Genomic DNA, 17,869 nt, shown 5'->3' with positions numbered 1-17,869 from the left:
CTTGTGCTTTTGCAGCTTTCCTATTTCTGTCACGTGCATGTCCTTCCAATAGTTCATCTTTAAGCTGTACTGCAAGTTCAGCAGCAACCTCTTCCCCAATATATATGCATTTTGTATTTATGAAATACCAAGATAGCTGCATAACTCAATTAATTTGCGTAGAGGGGGTAATTCTAGCTTATCGGGTGTTATAATAGGAGAAAGTATTGGTTGGAAATCCACCAAACCATATCGAGATTAAGTTCTGTATCTATTAATATTGCCCCTGCAATACTCTCTACAATATCTCCAAGAACCTGAACCAGAAAATAAAAGACAACAGAAGGGGGTCTTGTATTAAAACAGGGTGAACACCAAAATAACCCAAGTAAAACCATGTAGACAGAGAAGAAAGTGAATTAAAACAAATGCTAGCAAAATCTGAAGCTTGCTATATATATCAGTAGTCCCTAGGTGGAAGGCTGTGAATCAAGCTGCTATCATATAGTAGCCAACCTTGGGACTTTTGTGAACACCAGCTGATGGAGCATATCTTCACTGCCTTGATTTTCTGAAATATACTTTACATAGTCTGTTATTTTGCCCTAAAAGTATTCCAGAGCCATGTTGAAGATATTGTTGAAAGTTTGTGTCTTACAGCAGCTTGTGAAAATATTCATTATTAACTGAGGCTGAACGCAAGTCAGTCAGTTCTCCAGGGTCCAATATCTCTATAGTTTATGAAGAGATGCCATGTGATAAGCAAGTCCAATACAGAGGTCGCCCAGAAATTCAAGTCGCTGAAAAAAAAAGACATTACATATAATTACAATCAATTTTTTTAATGTAAATCTGCATTAGATAACAACTTGTTTACAGCAGATTCAAGAAGACATGAAAAATTTTATATATTAAAAGGATTTGGAAGATTTATGTTCATTAAACCTGGTAGCAGTAATCAAGTCCTAACTCCTGTCGAGATGGATGTGTAATGGCCTCCAATAGTAAACCTTTATTGAAAACCTATAATTAAGTTTAGATTCCAACATTTCAATTTCATTCACTAGTGAAAGGTAAACACCAACGAGATGCAATCATCTTCGCTTCTTTCACTAATGTTGTTTCAAATTTTACGTCAATGCCTAACCATCTCATCAATGAAAATACAGCACTTAATCACCACCTACATAATATGCTCCTATGAGAGCTTCAACACAATCTTGCAATAGTTTTAGAGCACATCCACCTGTGACCTTTGTCACAGGCCTTTCCTACCACAACAGAAGTATCTTCAGTCATGTATCTTTCTTCGACAGGAACATCAGAAGTGTCAATCCCACAAATGCAAGGGATGGGACGTAATGAAATTTGTCCAGGAGCAACCCAGCGCCGTGGATCAAATGCTCTGTCCTGTATATAACCCTGTATTGAAAGTTTGTAGTTAAACACAAACAACAAAAAAAGGACATGAAAAGAAACATTATATAAAAATAATAAAAGTGCAGATACTTTAAACAGATTGCTACCAAGGAAAGTAGGAAACGTCCAGTATAAGGCACTCAAATTTGAGGGCATAATTGGTTTCTGATCGCAGCTAATTTGCCACAAGCTAATGGCAGTTAATTTAGGACCAAAAGACAAAACATTTCATCTCTGAACTCGGCCTTCCTCGATGTTTGTCCACCATGAACATTCATCTTAAGATGCATTTCTACTTATTCAATCTGTTGGCCCAGTCAGGTGGATAACTATAAAAGCCAAAGTGTAAAGTCTTGTCAAATTTCTCTTTGTAAATTTTAACAATTCCCTTCAAAGCTTAGATCTAGAGTCAGCATGAGCCTACCCCAGTCCATAAAAAAATTGTATGGACCCCCACTCGAAAGCATTTAATACTCCATTAACCATTTGTATAGGTCACGCCCCAGATCCGGAGTATAACATGGCCGTGCTACCGAGAGGTACAACCTACGATAACACGAAGCCAATATTACATTTAACTTTCAAATCCATCTCACATAAAGTAGAATAAATTAGGAATCCAATTTCATTATCCATTAAATACAACCAATATTGGTTCAGAGCTTCTAAATCCAAAATATAAATACCAAACCCATAATCCTCAAAATTTAGAAAATTACTAAAACTACAAATTCATGGTCCAATTGAAGAACTAAAATTCTGCTATATAGATCGCCAAGCTTGCTAGCACGAACTCCAAGCCCGGACCATCCTTCATCCCTATTGTCCCTATTCGTTTGGAGAGAAAAAAATAAAATAGAGATATATGAGCGACATGGCTCAATAAGTAAATCTTACTTTACCTTACCGGATCAAGCATAAGTTTTTTCATGTCAATGCATCATTTAAGAAAAATAATACATATTCCAAAATAAACATTTCATAATACAGTATTTCAAGTCATAAAGCAAATCATACATCAACAAATCATCCCATCTTTCATAAACATAGTTTCATGTTTATATTGCAAATAAATTCATAAATCATCCTTCTGCCATGTAGCCATATTATAGTTCAAAATATTGCTCATAAATATTCGTGCCATGGTCACTATAACCAATGGTCATCTTCGTAATCGATAAGATATCATAGTTTGTATTCATTACTAACTTTAACCCATTGGTAGAGGGGCGTTTTCGTTGGATGGTGTCGATTGGCCTTCATTTCTAGGGGCGGTCATAGCAATCTGAGAGCCTTTAGAAAACTTATATCTTTTTCTTAAAACATATATATAAATAGATGAAAAACACTAAATGGCACGATCAGATTCATATTTCATAACAAAAGCTATTTTCATCAAAATATTTATGAAACTATTTTCATAATAAAGCATGATTTTCATAACATATATGTTGAACCATAATTTTAAGAAAAGAATGACATTTTCAAAAGCAAATTTTATGCACGGAGGAATATGATCATTTGATATTAAAGTGTAAGATCTACTTACCACTTTTGTCTTAAACTGTTAGACTTCGCTAGATAACTCCGCTAGACCTATTTAAAATATTAACAGCAAAATTAATTTCTAGTTGATGACTTTAATAAAATAATACGAGAAGACTTCACTGGGTGTATAGTGGTTTCGGATAGATCAGATCTAGACAATTCGCTCAATGAATCGGACTCAATCAGGCCAAGATAATCAATAAGGTTCATCAATGGGGATTTTCAAGGACATTCAACAGGGCCTGGGGTGATCGGTTCAGTAGATGGCCTGAGCACCAAGGCAGTTCAAGGCCTCTTTCCAGAGGTCAACTTGGGTTCATAGATCAGGTCAACAGGAACCCGATTCGGAATTTCATAGATCTTCTAGAGAGAAAGTAGAGATTGGAGAGAAAGAGAGAGAAAATAGAGAAGGAAGAATTCTTCTTCCTCTCTCTTTTCTTCCTTCCCCCTCACCGGCAATAGGTGGTAGCAGCAATGGCCCAGCTACCTACCTAACGACAGCCTCAAGTGGTCGCAACCCCTGCCAAAACCCGACGGTCGGCAGTGGCTAACGAAACAAGGGTGCTCTGTTTCGAATGAAGCTCTAGTGATTGCCGGCTCAAATCCAAGAGAAAGAAGGCCCTAAAACTCTAAGAAGAGAGGAAGAGATGAAGAACTCATACGTCAGTTTGTTGAGGCTTCTCGGCGACCCTTCCCAACGATGAATCGAGGAGAAGACTCGGAGATGGTCGTCGAGATCGGCGACGATTCTTGTACTCATTGTGGACGGGCTTTCAATGGAGGAAGAGTTAAATAAGGGAAATCCTAGAGTTATTGTGAGGACTCGTGCGGGCGTGTGTTTAGTCGCACCATCGGTTATTCGCTGGGTTAGATCTTGGGTATTATACAGGATCAAGAAACCCAAATAATACCTTCCGGCTAGCCATTTTGGGTGAGGTCCTGGGTTGTTACAAATGGTATCAGAGCGAACCTGGCCCATAACTTATGTGGACTAGGGCACACTGTAGCACGGATCCATTGGGGCTGACCACGAGCCAATCATGGTGTTTGTGATTAGATTTGAATAGATTTGAACCCTTAGCCTGACGAGAACGTCAGGGGCTTGAATGGGGGGAGTATGTGAGGATCCGTATGGGCGTGTGTTTAGTCCTACATCGGGTTATTAGCTGGGTAGATCTTGGGGTACTTATACAGGATTAAGGAACCCAAATATTACCTTCCGACTAGCTATTTTGGGTGAGGTCCTGGGTTGTTACAAATAGTATCAAAGCGGATCCGGCCCATAACCTATGTGGACTAGGGGACACTGCAGCACAGATCCATTGGGGCTGACCACGGGCCAATCATGGTGTTTGTGATTAGATTTGAATATATATGAACCCTTAGCCTGACGAGGATGTCAGGGCTTGACGGGGAGAGTATGTGAGGACCGTGCGGGTGTGTGTTTAGTCCCACATCGGTTATTCGCTGGGTAGATCTTGGGTACTTATACATAATCAAGGAACCCAAATAATACCTTCCGGCTAGCCATTTTGGGTGAGGTCCTGGGTTGTTACAGTTTTAGTCGAACTCAGATTGCCTAGATGACTTCGATTTTCACCGAAATCAGAGGAAGAAGACTCCTTCGCTGCATTGTGCCACAGGACACGGTGGCCTTGGGCCTAGCCTCTTCAGGCCGGCCCACAAGCCCAAGGGTTGGGCTGGGTGCTGTCGGGCTAGGCCTGGCCACTCCGGGTTGGCCCACAAGCCCTAAAAATCAGAGTTATTACAGTATATATTCAATTTCTCAAGAACTCTTGAGTGAGACATAAAATAGGTTAGATAGAAAACAAAGAAATATATACCACAAGAACATTTCCTTGCTAAAAGACGAAAAAAAGGAAGATATTATCAATGCAACAAAAAGCAAAAGACCAGTTCTATTTAGCTTCATTGAGTACAAGTTGTTGAGTGAAAGGAAAACTATCAAACCAAATTGCTGGACACAAACAATCTACAATTAGTATCAAGTATCAACATGAATTTAATTAAATTTCATATGCAATAATCTATGCCTGTTATTCATGAATACTAAAAAATTAAAGGAATTCACCTACTTGTCCATTTGCCAGATAGGTCAATGATGTTAATCATGTTATTGTACAGCAGCAGTTGCATTAGACTAGATGACGTGAATCATGTTATTGTACAGAAGCAGCCTAGAACTCTAGCTTCATGCATTAGACAAGACACACACAAATTGCATAAGTATACATTGCAGGAGTGATAGAAAATTTGAAACTAGAAAGCAAACTCATGGTTAAAAAGCAAGATGGGGCAACATAATGCTAGCCAGTGTCAACCTGACTAGACAAGATTTAACAGTGTCAATGAATTTAGCTTGCATCTTCTATAATGAAATCTATCATGTAGTCAACTCTGTATGATTCCACTAATTTGAACAGTACTTGTATCTTCTATAATGAAAACTGTCATGTAGTCAACTCTATGATTCCACTAATTTCAACAGTACCAACATTATCTAAATTAAGAAGATATATCCTGTACGGGACATAATTGACCTACACTTTTCATTTAATATATATGTGTATCCAGTATTTACCCAAACACTATTCTAAGACTTTTTTAGAAAGAAAAAATATTGCCTTAAAGTTTAGGAAGAAGTGGGAGTTTAAAAAATATTTTAGACAACAAAAGAAGATATGCAGTTTTTGTAGTATTTTTAGCAAGGATTTAAGTGCCAGTATTTCTGTGTGCGCAAGCCGCTTGTTGGCAGGATAGTGCTGTGCAATGCCACATCAGCACACCTGCCAAAATAAAAACTGAAAATACTTAATATCCTTTTTGATACAAAATTTTAAAATAATTAATAGGTTCTTTACCAACACATGGGGGGTGGCGCTACTGAACTGGCATGTACATGCCAACCAGCATGAACCAGAATGTGTGGCAATTGAAACCCACATACACACATATCAAGAAGATGTACTCAGTTTTATATTGTACATCACCACCATATGAGACAAAAGCATTTACATAATCATCTCAAATTTCTTTAACCATATACTATTTTATGTAGATATCCTTTTCTAGATTTATAATTTATTTCTCATACAGATTATTTTCTGATTCTTCACATTACAATATTATTTTTTTCTCTTTGCTGATAAGAAAGGATGTAATTTTTTGAAGGTACATAGTATACTATTTGAATTTTGATTAAATATATACAAGTAGGTGGTTCAGTTCATAATCATATGAAAGAAACAATTTAAAACTACATAAAGTCCCTTCTTTATCAATAATTTAGATATAGACAGCTGAAAGCATGCTCAACTACCTAACTCATTCAAGTGAAAAGGTACAGGGAAAGTTACTCTTCCGTCATGAGTCATGAAACAATTTGAGATGATCTCTTGGTGTACTGCCAGCACTTAGAGCTGAGTTTTTACAGAATAACATTATTTCCATTATTAAAAATATGTGAGAAACATGTTAGCTAATTTTCTCAATATAATCAGAGATCGACATATATACTGATTGTGTCTAATTTTCTAAATTTACTCCTTTTAATTTGTTATTTTCTTTTTTAAAATATTAGCTGCAAATATTAGTGATGCATAATCAAAAAAAAAGTACATACAGTACGAAGAAAATGAATAAAGATCATATTGATAATAAAAAGGCCTTATGGACTATGTGAATGCTTTGCCATTCACTTTTATCATGACCCTTTTCATATAGTTCTTCGCATATTTCAAGATTTCAAATCTCTCACCCTTATTTGCCGTTTCACCCACAATATCCAAATCTCTTAGCCCAACTTTACAAAGCCCACTAGGTCCTTTCCTCATAAAGCTGTTTGAAGCATGCTTGAGTGGGACCAAACACATGCAATTGATATTTAAGAAATAAACTCTGTATTCAGCTGGCATATGAGTAACAATATATCTTAATAACAAACTAGAAAATGTTAAAAATTACAATTATGCCAAATTTGGCAGTAAGTTGATATTGGACATCGAAAACAGGTGCAAAGGATTAGCATGGAATATTTGCAGTTCTCATCAGTTAACTGTACTTTAGCCTTGATTTTTTTTTCTTAAACATAATATTTAGAAATTGACAAATTCCCCAGAAGTTATAATGTCTTCATGAAATACTTGATTATTTGTGAGAAGCTTTCTGGGCAACCAGAAGTGTAACAAGGTCATGTACCTGCAGGGAGCGACCAGTTCCCAGTTTATGAAGTGTCGAGTTACAAGTTGCCCAAGATCTATGATCAGATAGCTGCCCTTCATGCTTCTTAGGATATCTCAAAAATAGATGGCAGCTCACTATATATTTAAGCACTGAGTCCCCAAAAGTTCCAAACGCTCCAAAGAAAAATTCTCACAACATCTTAAAGTTGTAATTGCTTCCAAAATCTAAGCTCAAAAAAAAAAAAAAAAATCAACCAATAAACAAATATCCATCATCTAATATGCGAAAATAAAATATGGACAATGCAAAAACAAACCAGAGAACTCGATATGCGAGAATGGCTATGACTAGAACCAATTTCTTCACGAAGTTGGCTGGCCAGCATCAATGATTCCAAACGATGCATTACTGAAGGTAGTAAATAAAATGACTTCAATATATCGGTTGATATATCAATGTGAACCAAAAGTTCAGCAGGGATACGAGCATGAACTTGTTCTTTCTCAACCATCAATCTTTGGCCAGTGGAACCATCTGCCACAACAGTGCACACTATTCACATAAAAAATGGAGCTGAATATTGCGAAATGCATTTTCATATAAAAAAACCTTTACAAAGCTACAATATGAAATCCAAAAGTCATGAAATATGAATTATGGATAGTGTAATGAAATATTATTAGTAGATACATATGAGACCTGATTTTGAAAAAAGAAGATTGTGCGGGTTATGGCTTTGCTTTAGTAATAACAGTGGCTGTCCTGGATATTTAAGTACAATATTGTACCTGTATTTGTGGAGGTATGTATTAATAAAAAAATCTTCAGCATGGCAGCAAAGTGATATGGCGTAAGAAATAACAACCAAAATTCTAGCCAAAAAAAAACTTACTTTTGGTAGTAATAGTCTATGAATGAAGCAAACTGTGATGGTTTGGCATCAAAAGACTCATCAAATGGGCTCTCTGTAGTAGTATCATCTAACACATCAAGAACAGAATAGATCCTCCCAGTATGAATGGATAAAACCACTGAATCTTTAACGTACTCAGTATTAAGAGATTTGTTAGCCAAGTGAATGATGTCCGACTTCTTACTTGATGCTCTATAAGATATTGAACAGCTGTCTACTGAACATTCAGAACAACACTCACCATTTATTGAGTGGATATTTCTCAGATAGTTCACCACGGATGCACATGCATCGATCGCCTTCCAGTGAATGTTTAGAGTACCATGATTTGTAAGCAATGAGGACTCAAGGGGTAAAAGCAAGTACATATTCAGAGAGCTCCATGATATTTTATGTCCTGCCCTGAACAGGAATTCCCGCTGCACTCCAGATGATCTAGATCCACTAAACAACTTACCAAATAAGCCATTGAAAAAAATTCTTGGAACAGTTTTGATTTTTCCACCTGAAATGAACAATGATACAATAAATGTATCTAAAGTAAATGAAACTTCCAAGAAGAAATAAAAATTTCAAAAATCACAATTAAGCTTATCTATAGAGACCTGATCTGCATTTAATTGGATGTTGCCACTTGGAGAAATGGATGTCTTGACCACCTTGTTAGGAATCAAGAAGAGCTCCATGTTTGCCCTTGCTACATCAGCATCAAGTATTGCCTCAATTAAGAGAAAAAATCCAGAATAGTTTTCACCTTCTTGGTCACAAACAAAATTTATTTTATATGCATTCAATGTCACATTATCAGGTCTGTGAGCCCAAGTTCCAGATAAAGCACGGACACTGATCATTCCATGAAGTTCTTTCCTTTTAGTTGTTCCTTCAAACACCCAAAAAACAGTAGCACAGCATCCTTCATAAATCTTATTAGAAAGTATAAAAATGATTGAAGTTAAATACGTCCATCTGAATATGCAATCATTTGAGCTGATATGTCAGCAAACATATAAGTTTCGGATTATTAAATTTGTAAAAGTATGTAATGGCACACATGTAAGTTACCGATAACAGAACTTGTAAAAGTACGTACATTTGCAGTATGTACATGTACAGTGAGAAAGAAAGAAAGACAGTAAAAATGTGGCAGAAATGGTGCTATTGCTATGTAGGATATATTACATTACATGATTGCTTGCTTGCATATCCTATTCACCACTCAAAATCAGGTGATGTACCATGAGTGCATCACAACTATTTAGTTAATGACTAGAAGGATCTGCAATGCTAATATGGAAGCAAAGCAATTGCAAAAAATTTAAAAAGAAAATGATGGGGCATTCTATGATTCAGTTTGTTATTTGGTCCTCCATGGTGGCAAAACTTCATTATATGGATAAATGTATACACTGTCCTGAATATGATCCAAGAACAAATAATCATGTTCTATCTGGAACAAAATTTCTATCTCAGTGAAATCTGTATAAAGTGAAACTATTTTAGACATGCAATGCTTCAGTACAACCGCAGATATGCATGTTGATCCCAAAAAAAAGCTACCTCGCTGTTCTATCCTTCATGTTACTCCATTAGAATTAAGTCAGAAAATAAAAAGAAAAAACTGCTGGAACAAGACATCGAGTCTATTGCAATTTACTCCTATATCACCCTATTCTGAAAAGGGCAGATGCTTCGGAGGCGGGACATTTCTGTCCGATCAGCCTGTGCACCACCATGTACAAGGCCACCGCGAAAGTTTTAGTTGCCAGATTGAGGGGCATACTGCCAAGGATCATCAGTCCGGAGCAGGGCGCCTTTGGGGGGGGGGGGGGCGAAGCATCTCCGACAGCGTGCTCATTGCACAGGAGTTTATGTGTGACCTCTAGATAGCTCCACCCCGGCAGAGTTTGATGAGGATCAAGCTCAACATGGAGGGCTTACAACAGGTTGAGCTAGCGCTTCCTGAGGAGTACTTTGAGAAGTTTTGGATTTCATGACAGGTGGATTAGCTGGGTCATGGGATGTGTCAGCATGGCATCCTTTGCCATCCTGGTGAATGGCACACCCACATAGTTCTTTGTCTCTACGGTAGGCCTTCGGCAAGGTTGTCCATTATCCCCGCTACTGTTTATTATATGTGCGGATGCCTTATGTAGAACCTTCCGCCATGCGGTGGAGTCGCATCCTTGGAGGTCTACAGAACTGGTCCGAAGTCCATTCAGGTATCGCACTTCTTATTCGCTGATTATTGTATGATCCTGGCTAGGGCTACAAGGCAAGCAACATTGGTGATTCGGCATATTCTAGGGGATTACTGTGCGGCCTCTGGTCAGCAAGTCAACTTAGCCAAGTCAGCAATCTCCTTCAGCCCAAAGATCAAGCCTCAGGAGAAGACTTCAATCAAGCAAAATTTGGGGGTAGGTGAGCAGGAGGTCACATTGAAGTACTTGGGGGTCCCGATCACAGGTAGGCATCTGCGTCACGGGGATTGTCATGATATTGAGCAGAGCATTAAACAGAGACTTGAGGGTTGGCAGATGGAGACCTTGTCTATGATGGATAGAGTGACATTGGTGAGATCAGTCCTTAACTCCATACCGTTATACCTGCTATCGAACACTATTGTGCAGGTGGCGCCGATGAGATCCTTGGACCAGCTACTTAGGAATTGCATCTGGGGCAGGCGACGGGGCAGAGGAGGCATCCACCTTGTGGCATGGGAGGTATTATGCCAGTCGGTTAGGTCAGGTGGTCTGGGAGTGCACTCCCTAGTGGTGAGGCGGGAGATTATGGCTGCGAGACATGTGGCTAGATATATTCTAGAGCCGGACAGTCTGTGGTGTGCCCTTCTGAGGGGCAAGAACGGTGTGTGCTCGGAGATGGATGACTTTCGGATGGGATGACACAATTCCTTCATCTGGAAGGAGATTTGTGCTCATGCCCCGGTGGTGTTGCCAGCGGTTAGATGGGCCATCGAGGATGGGCAGTCTATCGATGTCCTCGAGGATGCTTAGGTGACTGACCAGCCACTGGGTAGGATGCCAACGATGGTGGATTCGATGAGATTGGCCGGATGCAGAGTCAGTGACCTAACTAGTCCGAGCGGGGGTCGCTGGAATAAGGCATTGATTCGGGACGTCTTCATGGAGCAGTTGGCCAAGAGGGTCCTCGCGACTCCGATCCCTGGTGAGGCCAGGAGAGATCGATGACTGTGGGCATCGACAAGGCGGACAAGGGTGAGATCCAGCGATTTGCAGGAGCTGATGGGCAAAGAAGTCACCCGACAGATTAAGGGCAGGTGGATATGGAGAATGCAGGTGCACCCCCCAATCACCTTGTTCATTTGGAAGGTGGCTTGGGGCTGCTTACCGACCTAGGGGGTGCTGGCAAGTAGGGGTGTCCGGATTACTCCGATGTGTGAAGACTGTCCGGACATGGAGGAGACTATTAGCCATGCCCTTCTTGGGTGTCTCAGGGCTGTGCAGGTGTGGCAGAGGACACCTTGCTCCTTGCCACAGGGTATGGAGTCGGCAGAGGATCTGCTAGACCACCTGAAGAGGCAGGCAGGTAGACCGGAGACTTTAGACAGTGGCATCACCTATGTTTATATGGCGTATCACATCTGACTGGACAGGAATGCTCGTGCCTTTGATGGTTGGAGGGCATCCCTGAGGGTTGTGGTGGACAGAGCTATCCATTAGGCGATGGAAATTATCGCTGCTACCAGGACATCTTCATCGGAGTGGGCTAGGGACATCTGGGGCTCCCATCTCGCTACTACAGTGCCCCGAGTTACTCTTGTTTCTTGGGAGCCCCAACCCCCTAGTCACCTCAAGGTGAGCTTTGATGGTAGCGCCTTGGCGAGTGGAGATAGGGGAGGTACCAGGTTTGTGATCTGGGATCACAATTTCAGGTTGATTGTGGTGGGCGGGAGGTGCACCTAGGATATGACCGCTATTGGAGCGGAGTTTAGAGCAGCATGGGAGGAAGTCACCTATGTGAAGAGAATTCTAGGGGCAGACTACATCATCCTGAAGGGAGACTCGACTACGGTGTCTAAGTGGATCCAAGACGGTGGGCGATAGGGAGATGGTCATCCCCTACTCAGTGACATTTGGAGCTTGGTGGCTGACTGCAGCTCATTTCAGATGGCCCATGTGTTTAGGGAGGCGAACACAGCAGCAGACTGGGTCGCCTCGTTCGCTGCTCACCACTTGTGGGAGGTTTTGTGGACAGGGACAAATTCTGCTCCCCTATCTTTATGTACTCTTATTTCCTCTAACGCTGTCGGTAGAACTCACACATGGCTGATGTGAGCTACCATAGTACCAAAAAAAAAAAAGAATGGGCTGTGCAGAAAAGATGCTAGATATTCTTAACATAAATATATAGGATTTTTGGCAAATGACACCCAACATTTTGCCAATATTACATATAAAGATCTACATTATCGACATTTACAAACAAATTGACATGAATAATATCAAGCTATATCCCAAGAAATACCTTTTTTAAAGTCCCATCAATAGAATAGAAAAAATCATTATTGTTGGCATCAGTGGAAAGCAAATGCATTTTTTATGATGAAACTACCCCGAACTGGTCTATTTTACTTCCTCAATCCCCATTCGTCTCCCTAAACCATACTCACAATTGGGACCAATATTGACCATCCAACAATAGTTTGCCATGTCATCAAATAGCATATTCACTGTTTGACTCCACACAGCTTCCCAAATCCCCTTAGAGTTTCAAAGAATCTCTTAGGGTTAGTGTTCTCAAATTGAATCCCATCCTGATATGCGAAGAAGAAGATGAAGAAGAAAAAGAAGAAGAAGAAGAAGAAGAAGAAAAGCAGCTCAAATGGAGTAGTAGGAGAATGAGGAAGAAGAGATCAGAGTGGATCTTGTGTGGTTACTGCATGAGGTGGGACAATGCTCTACTGTTGTGCCAACATTGTGTGGCTCTGCCTACCGAGCGACCGCCATGCACAAGCCAGCAATACCATAGCCTGCAAGCAAACTGCTCCCTCGCTCACGACACTGATGAAGTCTATTCAACTAACAAGTCTTGAAGCAAATATGTGGATTCAAGAGTAATCACATAGATGCTCATCCATTAGGAAAATAAGTACTAACATATTCAATGGAAGTCACAGATAAAGTATGAGATCCTTCTTAATGATTTAACAACAGAAGATAACTTCAAAATTATGATGAAAAAAGTTTGATCTTTTAGGCTATAATTCAACCAACTCTAGTAGCTGCCTCAGAAAACCATGGCATGCAATCTTCCTAAAGAAATTTTTTTCTTCTACTTAATATTTGACAAAATGCATTCAAATAAAAATCATGTTAAAGGAACCTTATCCCAACCATGTGTGTTCATATTATACATCCTTCTTTGTCATTAAAATAATACATTCTATTGCAAAATTATGAAACTTCTAGAAGTATATTATAGATTATAATACTTAGATAATATCTAAATATTCATCCTATTTTAAACTGGTGATATTAACACCACTCTTTTTGCTTATTAAGAAACAGAATAAGCAAATACTGGGGCAAAAAACATTTCCATCTTCTTTCACTTATTTTTCTCTGGTCACTATGGGTGGACTTTCGGGTATTAAACAGACCAAATAATTTGATTCTGAATATCTTCCTCTATCAAGCAATTCATTAGCCAGATCACATCGTGGCTAGCAGCTATAAGTACTGAATTGTCAATAATTGGGGAGAGGGGATATTATCTGTTCATACTTGATGAATAATTATATTAACAAACTTTATGGAAGCGACAACACTAGATTTGACTAATTGATAATCTAGATAACAAGGATTAGAGGAATATCTAGAAACTAAAACCAGTGCAAATTGTACTTGTTGTCACCAAAATAACCTAACAAAGATAACCAAATAACCTAACAAAGATAACCAAAAGAATAAGTAAAATGGCTAAAAGAATGTTAATCAAGTGAAGATACTGATAGAGGTACAGAAGGGATCCAAAAATTTTCTTAAAGATTTAAGATTGGAAAAAAGAAGAAGTAAAGTTAATGGAATCTGTTCATTATTATTTTGAGCTTGGAGCCTTGGACTCTGGTAGAATGGATAAAACAAACCAACTGAGCTCAACCCAACTTTTTTTACACTCCAGTATAAAAACAAATTCTCAAAAACACCTTTCTGGCCACTATTCCCAAACTCATAATGGTTGAAATTGGATGGTTAAATGCAATAAATGACTTGTGATAACTACACGAGGATAAACTCCAGTCAACGAGATGAACAAGTATACTAGGGCTTGTTTGCTAAGTATACTTATATGAAGTGCTTTTTTATAGAACAATAGAAAATGAGTCACAAGTACTGTAACTAACACTAGCCTATAACAAAGTGGCCCGAGTGGTGGTAGAGGGAGACACCCCCTGCTTCAGGATATTTGGCCTATGGTAAGTGACGTTGTGGCCTTTCAAGCTAGGCATGTATTCAGAGAGGCTAATGGGGCCGCGGACTGGGTGGCTTCTTATGTGCCCTGTCACTCTAGGGGTACCCTGTGGGCTAAGGAGGGGGAGTTGCCCAGAGCACTCCAAGACTTGTTGTTTTCTGATTTTATTGGGTATATCCGTACTCAATCTGTATGAAACACCCGCTTTAGCCAAAAAAAAAAAAAAACTAGCCTATAAGAAAATGACCTGTTTTAGGAATTTCTAGGAAGTGAATTGATTATCTACAATACAATGTGAATGGCACATATCTCTTTGCATATATAAAACATGTTCTAGGCTGACTTGTATGCACACATCTGATTTATTGAGTTTTCAACTTTTCCTTAAAAAAGTCCACACTCCTCAGATATACCATATTAACAGTAAATAACAGATTTAACAAGCAAACCCAATATGAATTGCTAAAAAGCCATAGAACCTTGCAATATAATTATACAGAATTAATATCACTTTGTGTTAGTCTTGGCATTATTTTCTTTATATTCCGATATCCATTAAATATATCATAGTAAGTTGTGAAACATTTTGCAAGATGATGCAATACTGTGACTGAAATAACTTCAGATTAGGAGAGTATACACCTGAGACAGTCATTTTAGATAAGGTACCCAGGAAACACAGAGAGAGACAAAAAAGGGAGGATTTTAACCTGATGTGTCTTATTTATCAGGTGGAGCAACTATGCTGCTAACCATATCCAACAAGGATCACTCTGACAATATGCAACACTAAATAATATACCTACAAACAAAAAATAGAAGTTGCATAAGATACCTGCCCCAGAAGCATAATCTTTGTTTATTCCACCAATATCAGTCTCCAGAGGCTCTTCAGGAAAAGGAAGAAGATGATCGCTTAGTGCACCCAACTCATGCAGTTTTTTACAGGCCTCTAAGGACACCAGCTGCTTTGCTAAGTTAGAGTTGGTACTCAGAGGACCTGCCATCCTTTGAAATGCTGCATTTGGAGGTAAAGTCAACGTACACTCAAATAAGCCATCTTTAGCAAGTAATTGGAAGGATGGCTGTGGGATGAAATACCTAAAAAATGGGTTCTATCAGTTATAAGATAGAAGCATATTCTACATAGCAAGCATCAGGATCCAAATAAGTTATCTAAGCAAGTATCAAACTAAGCATAGCAATCATTCCAAAGAGAAACAAGAGGGATTTACTTATACCTGTCTTTTGGAAGCTTGTCACAGTATTTATAAATGAGGTTAACACTAGAATCTGCAGTAACTGTTGCTCCCGTTGACCCAACACAATATACATCCTTATGTTCACAACAAATTTTAGAGATAGAAGTCTTGTGATATCTATATAAAGCAGAACTTGTCATCAAAAATTCACCTCGAATAATATCAAACAAGTGATCTCTTTGTTCAGTATTTCCCCTGCAGAGGATTAATTACATTAGAACCTACATAACCAAAATCCATCTCCAATAACATAGAAAGGCATCAAGCGTGCCCTCTAACAATGAACAAATTAACTTGGGTACCTTAATACTTTGTAATACAAAAGCAATAAATAAAGTGCTAACGAATTCATAACTTGAAATAGTTTAGGAACATATGAGGGCTAGTTATGTTGTAGGCTTGTAGCAGTAAATGACTTCTGATACCAACAGGCATGATAATTTAAAGAGAAAATTTAATTCCATGAAAACAACTGAGAACCTATAGCACCCTCTTAAATGGAATGTAATAGAGAACTCCATTGAATCATACCTTATTCGAAGTTCTGCATGGCATGCTTTCCAAAAAACCATTAAAAAAAGAGTTTAGTCAAACTGCTCACTAGTTAGTCAAGAGTGGACAACAGCTATTAATTATAAATTAGATTTGTTTGCATGACTACAATTTTTCAAGAATATGAAAAAATATGGCGCCATAGTGCATCTACCATATGTCAGATTATATCATATAACAAGCCAATCAGCTTTCAAATCATTTCCCCATGTTGTACACTAACAAACTATATGTGATGTGTAATTCCTCCTTTTTTTTTGGGGGGGGCGGGGGGGGGGGGGGGGAGAAAATGTACAGTTTCTACTTACAAGAGAAATTTTAGTTCTCAGATGCAAGGAAAAACCTTAATACCAATAAGGCAATAACAAATAGTCATATATGGGATCCATTCATCATTCATGCCTAAATTTCATATTAATCTAAGGCATTCACACCAATTTCCTCTACTTCCTTCTATATTTTTTTTTCTTTTCTTTTCAGAGTTTTTCGAAAGCCTTTGTATGGTGACCATTCAACACATGTTTGATCCTCAACTACTAATGTCATCTATGGCCCTATCTGAGGATGTCTATATTATCTTAATCTTTTCTCCATTATTATCACTTAATGATGCAACACCTAACTTCCCTCCAATGCTGAGACTTGTAGTATTTCACATCCTAGTTCTGCCAGAATAGGACCGAGTATTTACAGTCTATCTATCATGGTTTGCTGTATTGCCCCATATTACCCGAAATGGGGCGTACCATACCATACTAGGTGGAAACCGATACAAAATTTGAGTTCGGAGAAAGAAAGATAGAAAGAGAGGGAGGCAGGGAGAGGGAGAGGGAGGGAGAGGGAGAGGGAGGAGGATGGCCGCGGAGGGGCAGGGAGGGGCGGGGATGGGTAGAGGAAGGCTCAACCATCTGGTCCTATTTCGTTTAAAACAAAAGCCCTGGGAGGAGGCCTTTTTTATTTGGAAAACATTAAGACCTTGCCAACTTCACTTAAAGTTTTCAAAATAAAGAGAGCAACCCTCAGCGGGAGCCCTCCTCTGCCCCTCTTTGGCCCTCCGCGGCTCTTCTCCAACCTCCTTCGTCCATCCCCTACAACTCCCTCTCTCTCCTTTCCTCCCTCTCCTTCCTTGCCCCCTATCTCTTTTCCTCTCTCCTCTTCTCCCTGTCCCCCGCCCTTGCTGGTTTCTCGAACCAAAGGGTGGAAACGTGCAGTCCATCATCGGCATGGCTCAATGCGCCCCAAACCTGACGGTACCGGTACCGAACCCCGTACCGGTGCCGCATTAGTATAGGCGTACCGAGTGTCGGTACGGTACCGTACGCTCGGTACCGACCGTACCGACATTGGTGTACCGATACCGGTACCCATCGGTACGGATACGGTACGCTCGGTACCGACCGATACCGACCGGTACAGCGAACCTTGCATATAACCAAGGTTTATCATCTCGGTACCAAATCCTATACCGGTGTCATACTAGCACGATATCGGTACGGTTGGAATCTTTTCAGCGTATCTGGTACCAGTACTGAACCTGTACAAT

At 39.3% G+C, this 17,869-nt stretch overlaps 1 protein-coding gene across 1 annotated transcript in view; it reads right to left on the bottom strand.

Annotated features, from left to right (window-relative positions):
• Nucleotides 1-214: 214 nt before the first annotated feature.
• LOC103718068 (endoribonuclease Dicer homolog 3b-like) overlaps nucleotides 215-17,869 on the bottom strand; it is a 66,805-nt gene continuing 49,150 nt past the window's right edge. Inside the window, 19 exon segments of the mRNA XM_039119958.1 lie at nucleotides 215-296; nucleotides 496-578; nucleotides 580-702; nucleotides 704-757; nucleotides 759-779; nucleotides 925-995; nucleotides 998-1,055; nucleotides 1,057-1,157; nucleotides 1,160-1,199; nucleotides 1,201-1,401; nucleotides 7,165-7,310; nucleotides 7,313-7,373; nucleotides 7,466-7,683; nucleotides 7,849-7,937; nucleotides 8,042-8,540; nucleotides 8,543-8,567; nucleotides 8,668-8,942; nucleotides 15,348-15,613; nucleotides 15,754-15,969. Coding sequence (XP_038975886.1) covers nucleotides 278-296; nucleotides 496-578; nucleotides 580-702; nucleotides 704-757; nucleotides 759-779; nucleotides 925-995; nucleotides 998-1,055; nucleotides 1,057-1,157; nucleotides 1,160-1,199; nucleotides 1,201-1,401; nucleotides 7,165-7,310; nucleotides 7,313-7,373; nucleotides 7,466-7,683; nucleotides 7,849-7,937; nucleotides 8,042-8,540; nucleotides 8,543-8,567; nucleotides 8,668-8,942; nucleotides 15,348-15,613; nucleotides 15,754-15,969 — 2,566 coding nt within the window. The 3' untranslated portion in view covers nucleotides 215-277.

This window comes from Phoenix dactylifera, unplaced genomic scaffold (genome assembly GCF_009389715.1).
Source record: "Phoenix dactylifera cultivar Barhee BC4 unplaced genomic scaffold, palm_55x_up_171113_PBpolish2nd_filt_p 000665F, whole genome shotgun sequence".
Lineage (NCBI taxonomy): Eukaryota > Viridiplantae > Streptophyta > Magnoliopsida > Arecales > Arecaceae > Phoenix > Phoenix dactylifera.
Note: the sequence above shows the minus strand (reverse complement) of the source record. Positions and strands in the feature narration are given on the sequence as shown.